Source organism: Bolinopsis microptera, chromosome 6, assembly GCF_026151205.1.
Source record: "Bolinopsis microptera isolate Bmic1 chromosome 6, MBARI_Bmic_1.0, whole genome shotgun sequence".
Lineage (NCBI taxonomy): Eukaryota > Metazoa > Ctenophora > Tentaculata > Lobata > Bolinopsidae > Bolinopsis > Bolinopsis microptera.
In genome coordinates, this window is record NC_087077.1 from 8,282,683 (window position 1) to 8,297,399 (window position 14,717).

General features: G+C 38.1%; 2 protein-coding genes across 5 annotated transcripts in view; one reads left to right on the plus strand and one right to left on the minus strand.

The window, feature by feature from the left end:
* Positions 1–9,337, minus strand: part of LOC134816919 (calcium-dependent protein kinase C-like) — a 53,978-nt gene extending 44,641 nt beyond the window's left edge. For 2 of the 4 annotated variants that reach the window (XM_063825967.1, XM_063825965.1), the window contains exons 1-2: positions 9,180–9,334; positions 8,976–9,010 (exon numbers count right to left, since the gene is read on the minus strand). In XM_063825967.1, coding sequence (XP_063682037.1) covers positions 8,976–9,010; positions 9,180–9,328 — 184 coding nt within the window. In that variant the 5' untranslated portion in view covers positions 9,329–9,334. Of the gene's footprint in view, positions 1–8,975; positions 9,011–9,179 lie in introns of all 4 variants that reach the window. The other 2 variants (XM_063825968.1, XM_063825966.1) reach the window with 2 other exon arrangements.
* Positions 1–14,717, plus strand: part of LOC134816912 (mucin-2-like) — a 765,431-nt gene that overhangs the window by 186,397 nt on the left and 564,317 nt on the right. The window lies entirely within an intron of this gene.

Here is a 14,717-nt window from a genome sequence, read left to right on the forward strand (position 1 = left end):
CATGAATGACCAAGGAAGAGCTCTTTATTTTGGAAATACCTGCCATCCTGTGTCCGATCGAGTTCATGTTGTTTTTTGTTACCATTGTCAAGGAATTGGTCACACTTCTACAAACTGTCCTGCCAAGGTTGATGATCCAACTTGCTTCCGCTGCTCAGGAAACCACCTGTCTAAAGATTGCAGTAACAAGTCCAAAAGTGAAGCAAAGTGCTGTGCCAGGTGCAAAGACTCGAAGAATCCCAGTGATAAAGCACAGCACAAGTCCCACAATGCAGCATCAATGGAGTGTCCAATCATTGCCAGAGAGATACAGAGGCTAATGATGAATACAGAATATGACTCAAAAAACATGATGTGACACCAGGACACCATCACAGTCCACCCCATGCTCTGAAAATGGCAACCTTTAATGCAAGATCCATTTGCAACAAAACGGTATCTGTACTAGAGCTACTGAGAGAAGAGAACGTGGATATATGCTTCCTGACAGAGACTTGGCTGAGAGTTGATGATAAGGCCAAAATCGCTGAGGTGAAAGACCACAAATATGATATTATTAGTGCTCCAAGACGTGGGAGGGGTGGCGGTGTTGCCTTCATCTATGACCCAAAGGTTGTCTCCCTAACAAGAAACAGTGTGAAGTTTAGTTCCTTTGAGGTTTTGGAAACTGTCTTCAGAGCAAAATCTCACTTGATCAGATTTTGTGTCCTTTATCGATCAACTCAAGTTTCTTCTCATAAGAAATATCAAGAAACCCGAAAGAAATTGTTTCTTGAACAGTTTTCTGATTACATGGATACCTTGATAACTAAATCTGGTATTCCTATATTAGCAGGGGATTTCAACTTTCATGTAGAGGATCCAGACTATTGGGCTAAACAATTCATGGCACTCTGTCATTCAAAAGGCTTGAAGCAGCATGTTTCCTCACCAACACACATCTCTGGCGGCACACTGGACCTAGTGCTAACATTGGAATCACCGGCTGACAACTTAAACATCACAGAGCTTGAAATTGTGGAAGACACGGGCACAACGTCAGATCACTTCCTGGTTAAGTTTAGTGCACCCGAGATTGATGTGTCATCAAAGCAGCCAAGTAAGGAACAAAAAACAGTTCGTGAGTTTAGCAAAATTGATATTGATGCTTTCAAAGCTGACATTGTACTCCACATGCCATCTCCATCCCAGCTAACTAGCTTAGATGACGCAGTCGACAAATACGATTCTGTTATATCCTCAGTTCTTAATAAGCATGCACCAGCTAAGAACATCTATTTTATACCTGGTCGTAGTGACTGGTGGAATGAAAACTGCAATGATGCCCGTAAAAAGCGCAGAGCTGCTGAAAGACTCTGGAAGAAGCATAAAGGTATGGCTGATGCTCAAGATTATAGAGAAATCTACAGGGAAGCTTGTGTAGATACTACCTTAATCATCTCTAGAGAACGGAATCGCTATTATGAGAAACGACTTACAGATGCTAAAGGAGATCCAAAAGCTACATACAGAATTATAAATAACCTTCTGGATAAAGATCTTTCTCAGAAGTCCCCTTCTGGGCCCACGCATCAAGCAGTTGCAGAAAGTCTCAAAAACTACTTTGACGATAAAGTAAAGAAGATTTATGGGTCTATCTCAGAGGAAAACATGTCCAGTGCTGATAGTCAATCTGAAGACAAACCTTGTGTTAAAGAGTTAGAGATGCCTAATGATACACATAGTTCTCTACCATGCTCTGCTACAGCTTTCAGATTAGTTACTCGATCAGAGGTTCTTTCCCTGATTACTAAGACGATGAATAATAAGTCGTGTGAACTCGATCCTCTTCCAACATGGCTCCTCAAGCACTGCCTCGATGAATTGCTCCCTCATATCACCCTCATAGTTAACCTATCCCTCCAAGAGGGCTATTTTCCACATGCTCTGAAGTCTGCTATAGTACGACCAGTCCTAAAGAAAGCCTCTCTAGATGCAGACGACTTGAAAAGCTATAGACCTGTAAGTAACCTCAGTTTTATTTCCAAGGTTATAGAAAAGTGTGCCCACTCACAGTTTTCCGAGTACCTAAATAAGAACAATCTTTTCGCAGAAAATCAATCAGGTTACCGGAAAAACATGAGCTGTGAAACTGCAGTGCTCAAGGTACATAATGATATACTCCTCCAAGTTGACAAGAAGAGTCATACTGTTCTTCTTCTTCTCGACTTGTCAGCTGCATTTGATACCATCAATCACAAAAGACTTTTGAGACGACTCGAACATAGCTATGGATTTAGTGGTATTATTCTTCAATGGGTTGCAAGCTACCTGTCAAATCGATCCTTTATCGTTGGTGTTAAGGGTGAATATTCCTCTCTCTGTGACCTCGAGATTGGAGTTCCTCAGGGCTCAATTCTTGGTCCTATATTTTTCATCCTTTACACTAAACAGCTACAAGATATTGCAAGTATGCATGGTCTCCAAATCCATCTATATGCTGATGATACTCAGATATACTTCTCATTTGATCCTAAGAACGACATGGACATTGAATCTATGAAGAGCAAATTGAAAGAATGTTTCGAGCACATCAAATCATGGATGAGTGAGAACTACCTGAAACTCAACGACAATAAAAGTGAGATAATCGAGATCTCTACAAACTCCAAAGCTCCAAAACAAGTTGAATTCAATCTTGACAGCATATGCTCCATTAAACCTACCAAGTCAGCAAAGAATTTGGGATTTATTTTTGACAACCATCTCAATTTAGAGGCACAGATCAACAACGTTGTCAGAGTTTGCTATGTAAATCAGCGAAATCTTGGCAGAATAGGTTCCAAACTGAGTAAGGAGCTCAAAATCCAAATGGTACACGCTTCAATTCATTCCATTCTGGACAATGGAAATGCTACTTATGGTGCCCTTTCTGAAAGACTTCTCCAGAAACTTCAAAAAGTGCAGAATACTGCTGTGAGATTCATATTCGGACTTCATGGGAAGTTGAGACAGGAGCCCATCACACCCTATATGATTGAATTACACTTCTTACCTGTAGCAATGCGAATCAAATTCAAGATAGCGTTACTGGTTTTCAAGTGCCTAAACGATTGTGCTCCTGAATATCTAAGATGGTCAAAATTAGGGACACTAGTAAACATCATGTCAGAATGGACCATGACTTCTTCCTACTGGAACGCCCTCCTTTATCACGGCTGAGGGCTACAGCTGGTGCTTTCTCTCACACTGCTCCTAAAATCTGGAATACACTTCCCTACTCACTACGCTCCATCTCTCGACTGGATGTTTTCAAGAAGGCTCTCAAGACCCATCTATTTCATCAAGCCTATCCTGTATGTGCGAACAGTATTTTTGGTGATTCAGTAGTCATGGATGCAGGACTTTAAGATCAATCTACAATTTATAAATTTGAATTTTTGATTAGAAAAGGGACTACTAAGGTAAATTTATCTGCACCGCTTTGTTGGCCAGTATCAACTCCATTTTTTGGACTTTGGTCGCTTATACGGCCTAAGCGGTATACAAATAAAGCGTTATTATTATTATTATTATTATTAACTACATATGTTAATAAACATAGATTTGTACAGCATGTGTATTAAGCGAGCTTTGTTTAAGTTAAGTAAGTCTATTAAGTGAGGTGTGCCCCAGAAAAACTTACAAGTTTGGTATCACTAACCCCCCCCCCCCCCCCCCCAAACCCACACCCCCAAGCACACACACACCCACACACTATGTGTCACAGTCCACAGTACCATGTAATCTGGTACCTGTTGTCCTGTACTGTATAATGACATTATGAGGTCGACTATATCTCTCTCTCTCTATCTCTCTCTCTCTCTCTCTCTCTCTCTCTCTCTCTCTCTCTCTCTCTCTCTCTCTCTCTCTCTCTCTCTCTCTCTCTCTCTCTCTCTCTCTCTCTCTCTCTCTCTCTCTCTCTCTCTCTCTCTCTCTCTCTCTCTCTCTCTCTCTCTCTCTCTCTCTCTCTCTCTCTCTCTCTCTCTCTCTCTCTCTCTCTCTCTCTCTCTCTCTCTCTCTCTCTCTCTCTCTCTCTCTCTCTCTCTCTCTCTCTCTCTCTCTCTCTCTCTCTCTCTCTCTCTCTCTCTCTCTCTCTCTCTCTCTCTCTCTCTCTCTCTCTCTCTCTCTCTCTCTCTCTCTCTCTCTCTCTCTCTCTCTCTCTCTCTCTCTCTCTCTCTCTCTCTCTCTCTCTCTCTCTCTCTCTCTCTCTCTCTCTCTCTCTCTCTCTCTCTCTCTCTCTCTCTCTCTCTCTCTCTCTCTCTCTCTCTCTCTCTCTCTCTCTCTCTCTCTCTCTCTCTCTCATTCTCACATAGGCCTACACAGAGGAATACTCGCAATACAATGCATACACCCAACCATTATAAACAATCGACTGTAATTACAACACAAAGCGAGGTTGCTACACCACGTGGTCCACACACTTGCTTCTCATTGGCTGATATTGAAGTTTCCTGGTATTTCATTGGCTGATTTTGCAATGATCTTGGGAGATGTGAGAGCGGGTGCGCGTGCAACACTTCAATTACAGCCAAACTGTGTGCAGCGTGCAACTAATGCCAAGGTGTGTAACCATGGCAACCTGTTGCTTTCTAGAGACTTAAACATGGTTATCTAGGGACTTTAAATGTAACCATGGTAACGTATCACTAAGAACTGTAACTATGGTTACATGTTTCTAGGTACTGTATCCATGGTTACAGGCAGCTAAGAACCGTAAATGTAACCATGGGAATGTAACCTATGGTTACACTATCTACAGCTCTACAGACTGTGATCGAGGTAACATATTTCTATAGAAAATGTAACGAAAAATTCCACAACCTCACCCCCTCCCAACCCTAACAACTCTAACCCTAACATTACACTTTCCTATATAGTGAAACTTTTTAAAGAGGGTAATCTTCGAGCATGTCGTGCTTTAATCTGTAATCTTAAAAAGCATCAAGTTATAGGCCTTGGTAGCTTTACTTCTAATAATATTGGCAATGCTACTACTGATATTAAAGTTTGTTATTTAATTGTGATTGATTTATGTAACCATTTTAAAACTCGCTCTATCTCATTTTTAGATTTTAAGAAACATAATTTTAAAGTTAATAAGAAACCAGTTAATAAATATTCAGAATTTGTGCCTATTAACTTTGTATCTAAAGAGTTGGAATATTTTGGATTAAATTGTATATTAAATGATTCTGACGCTATGAAAGTATTTCCGTTTAAGGATCTCAGTAAGAAATTCAGTAATCCTCAGTTTAGATTCTCGACCTGTTTTAAATATGAGAAGTCAATCCGTGCTGATGTTACCAATTATAAGGAACATATTTTAAGTAATGAGCCTATCTCTAATGTTGATTGTTTTTGTAGTCATTACAGTGATTTCATCAACCCGAGTGTCGGGCATGTTATCACTGGGAACGTAGATATTGTTAAGAATAATAAACTTAGAAAATTATTTAAGAAAGGTTACACTTTTATTGAACCAGTTTACAAAAATAAGTTTGCTATTTTTAGGAGTGTTAATTCAGACTTACATAGATATATTAAAAGTCTGGCAACTAAGTACAGTGTCAGAACTAAATTATTTGATGGTTGGCGAGCCATAGTTTTAGATACTCTTAAACCCAAGATTTTTTCCTCTAAGATATTTTGTAAGCGGAATCAGACTGTTATTTCCTCGGAGTTTGAGGACCTTAATGTCCTAAAAGAACATTTTATTATGACTAGCGTAGACAAAGCGAGTAATAATGTTTCTTTTGTCTGCAAGAAGTACTATTTAGATAATTTATTGCATGAACTTTCCTCCACTAGTACTTATCAAGTTTCCACAGATTCTGAAGAGGATATTGTAAGAAAGCATGTGCAATTTTGCCAGAAGTTTAAGATTCCGGTGAATGATCTTTCGGTACAATTTATGCACATGTTACCGAAATTCCATAAACCGACCTTGGATTTCAGGTACATTGCAGCTGGGGTTAAATCTTCTACTAAAGTTCTTTCTAAAATTCTGAGTGGGGTATTTAAACTGCTTGGTACTACTTTAAAATACCTAGATAATTTTAATTTTAAGTTCTTAAACGCTTCTGGTTATTGGATTGTCGACAATAAAGACAGAGTGACATCCAACCTTAATTATCTTAATAATGCCTGCTCAGCTAAGTCAGTGTATTCGTTTGATTTTAAGAAACTATACACCAACCTTCCCCATGATAAACTTATTGAGAAGTTATCATCTTTAATTAAATTATGTTTTGAGGAAAAGAAACTTGACTTTATCAATATCAACGACCAGTTTAAAGCTAGATGGTCGGGAGTTAATAAGACTAAGTGGTCTTTTACATGTAGTGACCTGATAGATATGTTTAAATTCTTAATGGATAATATTTATGTTAAGTTTCGAGGTGTGATCTACAGACAGGTAATTGGTATCCCAATGGGATGTGATTGTGCTTCCCAGGTCGCAGACCTTTTTCTATACTGGTACGAGCATAATTACATCACATTGCAAGTTAAAAACAAGAACCCTGTGGTTCACACTTTGAAACACGCCAGTCGATACATTGACGATTTAACCACCCCCAATATCAACAATAAGACTGTCGATATTATTTGCAATGATATTTACCCCGCAGAGTTGAAGATTATCTAAGTTACAAACTCTAGCAATTTATCTACGACTTTTCTTGATTTAGACATTAATATTTTGAACAATCGTTTCTACACTAAATTATATGACAAACGACGTGACTTTAGTTTTAAAGTCGTCACTTTTCCTAACCTTCGCTCCAACGTACCTGTTAAACCTTCGTATGGAGTATTTGTAGGTGAATTATATAGGATATGCAAATCTTCCTCAGTAGTTACTGAATTTATTCATGATGTTAAATTATTAATTGATAAACTGATTACCCAGAATTTTGAACGGAAAATCTTACATAGATATCTTAAATTATTTATTAATAGTCAGCCAGCGTGTATCCTCAGACACTGGCATATTTTCACAGTTAATGACTTCATGTAATTATAGTGTGTGTGAAGCCCTCTTGTAATTCCTTATGCATGTTACCTTTTGCCTTTCTCCTTTAGCCATTATTTCTTTGATCGTATCGGTACAGTTTACTTTCACAGTTTATTGTTAAACTTTCAAGCGGTAAACCAGTTTATTTTCTATATTCTTTCAGACTTTTATTTAAGTCTAGTTAACAGTTATACATTATTATATCATATTTTATTGATCTAAGGTGTAGTATTGCCAGATCCTAGTTCATTTTGTAACGGAGTTTTATACTAACTATAACAGGAAACGATGTAACAGAGTCGATATATTTTAATGTTGCCATGGGGTGGCAAGTCCCCATACATCGCAGTCCGGTAGTTTCATTGCGTCATAATATAACAGTTTTAGAAAGTGTGATTCAAGTCACTGTATTGCTGAGTCACGTGATACAGTGATATTGGCTACTTAACCAATCAAATTGAGTAGAATATTGTTATTCCAAGACTCATGACAGTCTGTACGAAGTGAGGGTCAATGTTTGTGTAAGAGTTTAACACTTTTAATAGATAAACAATACACTTAGATCGTTAGTTTATCCCATGTGAATCTGTCCAATGTGAATTTAACACTGCACGATTCAAAGCTACGTAATGCAAATTACGGTTATGATATTACTCTATTGAAATGTTAATTCGGCGGAAACGAATTTAATCACGGTCACATCTTCATCACCAAGCAAGGTGTTGTTACAATATCATATACAGCCTGGGACAGTCCCAATATATACAGCCTGGGACAGTCTCAATATATACAGCCTGGGACAGTCCCAATATATACAGCCTGGGACAGTCCCAATATATACAGCCTGGGACAGTCTCAATATATACAGCCTGGGACAGTCCCAATATATACAGCCTGGGACAGTCCCAATATATACAGCCTGGGACAGTCCCAATATATACAGCCTGGGACAGTCCCAATATATACAGCCTGGGACAGTCCCAATATATACAGCCTGGGACAGTCCCAATATATACAGCCTGGGACAGTCCCAATATATACAGCCTGGGACAGTCCCAATATATACAGCCTGGGACAGTCCCAATGATGATTTCACCTCCTAGTCCCAGTGGGACTAGGAGGTGAAATCATCATTAAATTATGAAATATTAGTTATCGACTACTATCATGATACTGATTATATTACATACATGGAATGTAATAAAGTCTCTTTGTTATTCTAAGCGGGGGCTACCTAACATGAATATTGAAAGTAAGGGAATTGTTTGGCTTCCGTACTCCTGACAATAGCTCAATTTTACCTCTGGGACCCATTAAATCAGTTTCATTACTTCCGGATATTGACTAACACAAAACTCACAGATAGGACAATTACCTTTACTTTTATGACTCAAGTATGCACTTCATTATATAGTTTAAATGACATTACCTTTACTTACATGACTCAAGTATGCACTTCATTATATAGTTTAAATGACATTACCTTTACTTACATGACTCAAGTATGCACTTCATTATATAGTTTAAATGACATTTTTTCAGGTATATACACAAATACATGATAACTTGGATGAAATTTACAAGAGATTGTACAGTTTTGGGCCTTTCAAGCGTTTATAAATACAACAATTTGCCCTTCTACGGGTAGCACCATCACATACCTCAGCAAGAATAATGTAACCATGGTAACAGAGAATATAGGTGGATTCAGGCAAGTTCTTTAAAAGCGGAATCAAAAATGTAATTTTATGTAGTTAAGTCTACTAGGTCAGATATAATCTATGAAGGTTTTTGTGCTTACGTCACCAATATCCAAACAAGGACAGGTCAGTTACTGCTAGCTCACCATGTGTATACGCATTATTTAAAGGCAAATACAGAAAGCGTATTACATTATTATGGATCTATATTACAACTGCTTGCACTGCAGGTAACTCACTTGTACATTGATAGCCCTGCTTTCCAAACACTCCCCTGCAAATTAAGAGTTGTTATCAATTATATTTTTGAGATATAGTGATAAGATGGTGAGATGCAACCAATATCTTATCATTTTGTGAATTGACACTAAATACTGCAATGTACTGATCATTCTTCTGAAGGAAATGTAACATGTTTATTGAAATAGTCCAGCTCTACTTACCAGATAAAATCTTTGCAATGAGCACAATAAGTGGGCTGGTTTAAGAACCGTGCCTGAAACTTGTGGTCTCTGACTTCGTGAACTTTCCCTCGTTTGACGGCTCCCCTCCTAACGAATTGTTTTGCCCCTACTCCTTCATCTTCAGCCATAATCCCTATAAAATCAGTGAGATTAGCATGAATACCAGGTGTAAAATATGATCAGTATGGTAATATCCAGCAACAACATCTATCAATCCAAATTCTAATATTAAATTTCGTTTTAATCCTTTAAAATTTACCGCAAAATTTGCAAGAAAATAAATAGCTGCAGTAAATTAAGGTTTGAGGTAAATTTTGCATAAAAATAATAATATATATGTTAAGCCTTCATTTAAGGAAAGAAATGGCTGCAGTTAACCAGGTTTGAGGTAAACTGGGCATGGTAAATAATGTGCAGTAAATAATTACTGCAATCCGATTATTACAAGGATGAGGGTGTACTGATTTCCTTCTGCATGGGTACTGAGCTCTTGTCTCAAAGATGAGTAATTGATAACTAGCAATAGCAAGCATATTCGAGACATTTCGTTCTGTTATGAATGTGCACATAATAAATACAGAAATTAAACTCTTGCACCAATATCATACTGAATGAAATGAAAATTAACAAATTCACAGAACGGTGCCGGCAGTTCTAATGACTGATTTAAAAATATATATTTACATGATAATGTGAAATAAAAAGTGAAAACCTTGTTAGAATAAATAAAAGAAGTAAAATAAAATTAGAATTATCTTTGGTAAACAAATTGCTCACTATTTTAGTAGTCTGACCCAGTGATAAATCACCTAACACTGTTTTATTTCAGTAACCCCATTTTTAAAAGATTTTTTAAAGATTAGGCTAGTAAAACACTTTTTTTTTAAAGTAAAACAAATTTTATTTTATACCCACAATCAATTCATATTTAGTTCAATTATTTAAAGTCAAAATAACCATTTCACAGAAATGGTTTTATTATAATAAAATAATTTGTGATACGTCGTTCAAGTGATTAGTTAACAAAATAATTTACACTGAAAAATGTACAAAATATACACAATTTTTACCTTGCAACACTGGCTTAGCGCGCGGCTGATCGAAGAAGTTTGGTTTGCATTTACTAACTACAATGTACAGCGTACGCTTACATGAAAAGATAACTCACTGAATTGTTTAATACTAAATGCATATTAAGTCAGATGTTGTTCAATGAGTTAGCCACGAAAATGTTCAAATTGTGTAAAGGACACAATTGCTAGTAATGCTTCTTTGTGCCCGTAACTATCCTGGCTACTATCTCCAAGAGATCAACCTCTGGGCCAGAAAAAGTGTAGTGAGCCAGGGGTCCCAAAGGCACAGCACCTCAAAATATCATAATATATGGACTGACAAATCGATTAAGATGGTTTGAAACTACATAAAGGAGAATGATAAGGGGTTAAAAGAGATTCAATTGTGTTTAATGGGCGGCAATTCGGTAATCTGTCGATGGTCACATAACGTACGGTTAAGGCACGATTAAAGCACACTTAACGCACAATGGTTATTTAAGACACAGTTAAGGAATGCACGGATAAGGCATGGTTAACGCACGGATAAGGCACGGTTAACGCATGGATAAGGCACGGCTAACGCACGGTTAACACACAGTTGAAAGAAATGGAAGTTTAATACACGGTTAATGCACGGGTAGCATACACATCACCTCAACAGTGGCGTAACGAAGGACCCGCTGACCCCGCTGTGTGGAGGGCGCCATCTTAGAGGGGCGCAAAATCGTCATTTGATGTGGGACAATTTTGAAAAAATTAAATGAGGAACTAGCAAAACTGCACGTTACGGGGGGCATGCAACGTTACGCCACTGCACCTCAAAGCTCTTCTAAAGCACTCTTCTCGATGATCAACAGTCGGTTATGTTTGATTCTTGCTTAGGCCATTTCTCAAGAAATTTCGAATAAAGATACGATTTGGAGACCTCCTGAGGGGGGCGCTATTTTTTCTCAAATTTTACGTCTTCCTACGAAAACTTATCCGATTTGGCAGTTAAATGCACCATGATATAAACTATGTACGAAGATTCAATGGTGCCAAAAAGCTTTAGGGCGCAAAAACATTTGGCAGGGTCAAATGATAACGTTACACCACTCACAACATATCAACTGTAATCGGGCCATCAATAGTAGAACCACAACTTGTCGCGATCATGGAAGAGTTCAACGATAGTGAGAGATTCAAGTTCCCATAAAGCTTTTTTTACTTTAAAAAATTGTATTTTACCTCACCTCAATTCTCAAACATCGATGTACAGTGCCAGCACCATGGAAATGTAATGTATGTAATATATTCTCCGAGATATGGCTCGGTGTTAACAAGCCTAAAGCTTGTGCATTTCACCTAGCCTTGATTCTACGCGTACTGCGTGACGCGCTACTGCAAGCAAAAGGGCTCTAGCTGTATAGAGCAACTTGTGCATCTCACTGTGTTGGTGCTGTTCTCATCTAATAACAATTTTATTTCTGTCTGTGGTCTAAATTATTAAGAGAGGAATTGAGGGTTGAACTATCAACTATTAAGCGTTTATCAGCAAATGTTTATAAGCCACAGTAAATGAGTAAGGCTGAATTTATAATTATCAAACAATTTTTAGTCTGAAGGGAACTTTTCAAAACACTCTTCCGATTGTACTGTAAATAAAATAAATTTACAATTTTGAACCATGAACAAACATTATTTTTTACGTGGTATAACAGAAATATCTGCTTATGGTTTAGCACAATAATGCGTGAACTTCTAATAGCGATAATAATAATGATGCAATCACGATAAATGATTGAGCTACAAAACTGTATGCTGTAGCTACTCAGTTACTAAATAATTCGCCAAACCATGTGCTTTCGCGCCGCTGCGGGCGCGCTTGTTTCACAATCCGGGAGGCAGGCGGGCAAGGGCTTTGGATATAGCTTGACCATTGTTAATGGTCTGGCCCGGCGCGCGCTACTTCGAATTGAAATTTAGACGAGTAACATCCGTCAAGATAGAGAAAACTAAATAACGCTATTAATGCTATTGTTAACGGGTGATACTCGTAAAATATTTGTTCCAAATCGTCGACGAGTCCAACTCGGCGCGCGTCCTGGTAGGTTATAAACCTGCAATGCTATTGTCGGGATTTCGCGTATTACGTAACGCGCGCTATTGCAAGCGCGAAACTCGAAAAGGTTCTGGTTGTACCAGCAATTTGTAATATCAACAATAGACTATAAATATTACATTTACTGAGCGGCGCTCGACCTATTTCCGCCATATCTTCAATTGATTGTAATTTATTTGGAGAATTTCACCGCTTCGACGCGCCGCGCAAACTATCAAGCCCGGCCCCAAGCAAGCTCATTGTTAACGGGTGACGGGTGATATGATACTCGTATAATATCTGTTCTATATATTAGGACGAGTCCAAGTCGGCGCGCGTCCTGGTAGGTTGTAAACCTACAAGCTCATTGAACAAAATTATATTAATGAAATTTATATTATGTTATGCAGTTACCAATAATCGATTTTGAATTAATAATCAATAATGGTATTATAAAAACAATATACACATAATATAACAATAACCCTATATAAAACTTCTATAATGGTATTATATGGTTTAATTGCCCTTATAAATATTAATTTTAGATCGTGCCACGAAACTATTCGTTGGCTTAGCTTCAATTTTTTGCTCAAACTTTGTTGTTCTTGTTTATAATAATTTAACCATTGTTAATGGTCTGGCCCGGCGCGCGCTACTAGACTTGCCATCATAATATTTCGAAAAGAAAGCGGCGCGCGCGCTACTTCGAAGAAATGTAGACGAGTAACATCCGTCAAATAATAATTGTTCATGTTAATGGACTAACCTGGCGCGTGCAACTTATATTATGCATATGTATTTGACGGATGTTACTCGTCTAAATTTCTTCGAAGTAGCGCGCGCCGCTTTCTTCCCGATGGCAAGTGCTACGAAGTAGCGCGCGCCGGGCCAGATCATTAACAATGGTCAACGTATGTATTAGCAATTAGCACTTGCCACGGCCTCCGCGACGCGACGGCCGACTTTCTTAAAGTAGCGCGCTACTTTAAGAAATTCAGAAGAGCTAAGAGCTTATCATACTATGATCATCTGTCAACGTTGTTTTGCTCTAACTTACTGGGCGGCGCTCAGCCTGTCATTCCGCCTAATCTTTATGTTTATGAACATAATAGCTTGAGGTCCCCAGCTAGGTAAGCTCTAACCCAGCTAGGTAAGCTCTAACCAGAGCCCTCTCGTGTGAAATATTGTTCCGGTTCGTACAGTTTCTGTTTAGTAATTAGGTATAATTTGCATGTACACTGCATTATAAGGGGTCGAGCTCATATATTACTGATTATGTAATCATTTTTTTTGAAAATTTTTTCTCCCGGCCCCCCCCCCCCCCTCCGTAATCAGTTTTACCCATAGCTATTGTGTCAAAATTACACTAGCGTAATCATTCGAAAAACCCCCCTCAGCTGATTACGTGATATTAATATGTGAACGACCCCTAAGTATGTACAATTAATCATTGCATACAGTCATGAACTGTGTTGGTAATTGTTATTTGAATTGATAGTACTGCCGCATATGCGATAAACTAGAACTATCAATTGATAGTAGTGCTGGTCAATGATATTATCACCATCATGACATTTGACTGTCACTGTCTTAAAGTTGTCATACGTCGGTTGACCCGCCGCGCACGAGTGCGCGGCTCCCCCTGTATCGTAGAAACGCTACTTATGACTTAGTGAAACGACAATGGGGGTCACGACGTGATACAATCTTAAAGTTAACGACAAGATATAGAAATGAAACGACAAATTAGTAGTGATTCTGATAGCTGTTCATATTCAACAATACAAGCTAGTTTCCGGTGCAACTGTAATTTCAGACACAAAGACAATCGGCAAATTAATTAAGTTGAACTCCTGAAACCACTAGAATATCTGCTCAATCTGTGGTTTTAATATTCGAACTCAACAAGCATTAAGCAATCAAACTAAATATTTAATGAAATGCGCAAAGACATGTATAACCATTATTAGGGATTAGGGACTGTTCACATATTATTATATATTATACATACATACATTATATATCAAGTCAAAAGTAGAACATCCAGTGGCTAGTAGTTCATAGTTTCTACTCCTAGTCCTAGGGGCGTAAAGTTGCTTAATCATTAATTAGGAAGATCGGAGCTGAGGGAGGTTCTAAAATGGTAAAAAAGTAATACGTACGTGAACAATCCCTTGACCCTCACCAACAAATATAAATCCAGAAAAGCTTTTAATAGTATCATAGCGATACTAAGGTAATATTATCATGCTGGATCCATTCATGATGCGGCGATCTCAGACTTTCGCACTTCGCAGCTATATTTGAATTTCTACTCAATCTGCACAGTCAGAATCATGGGTGGTCAAGAAATGGGCTCATATTTGTTTTCAATCATAC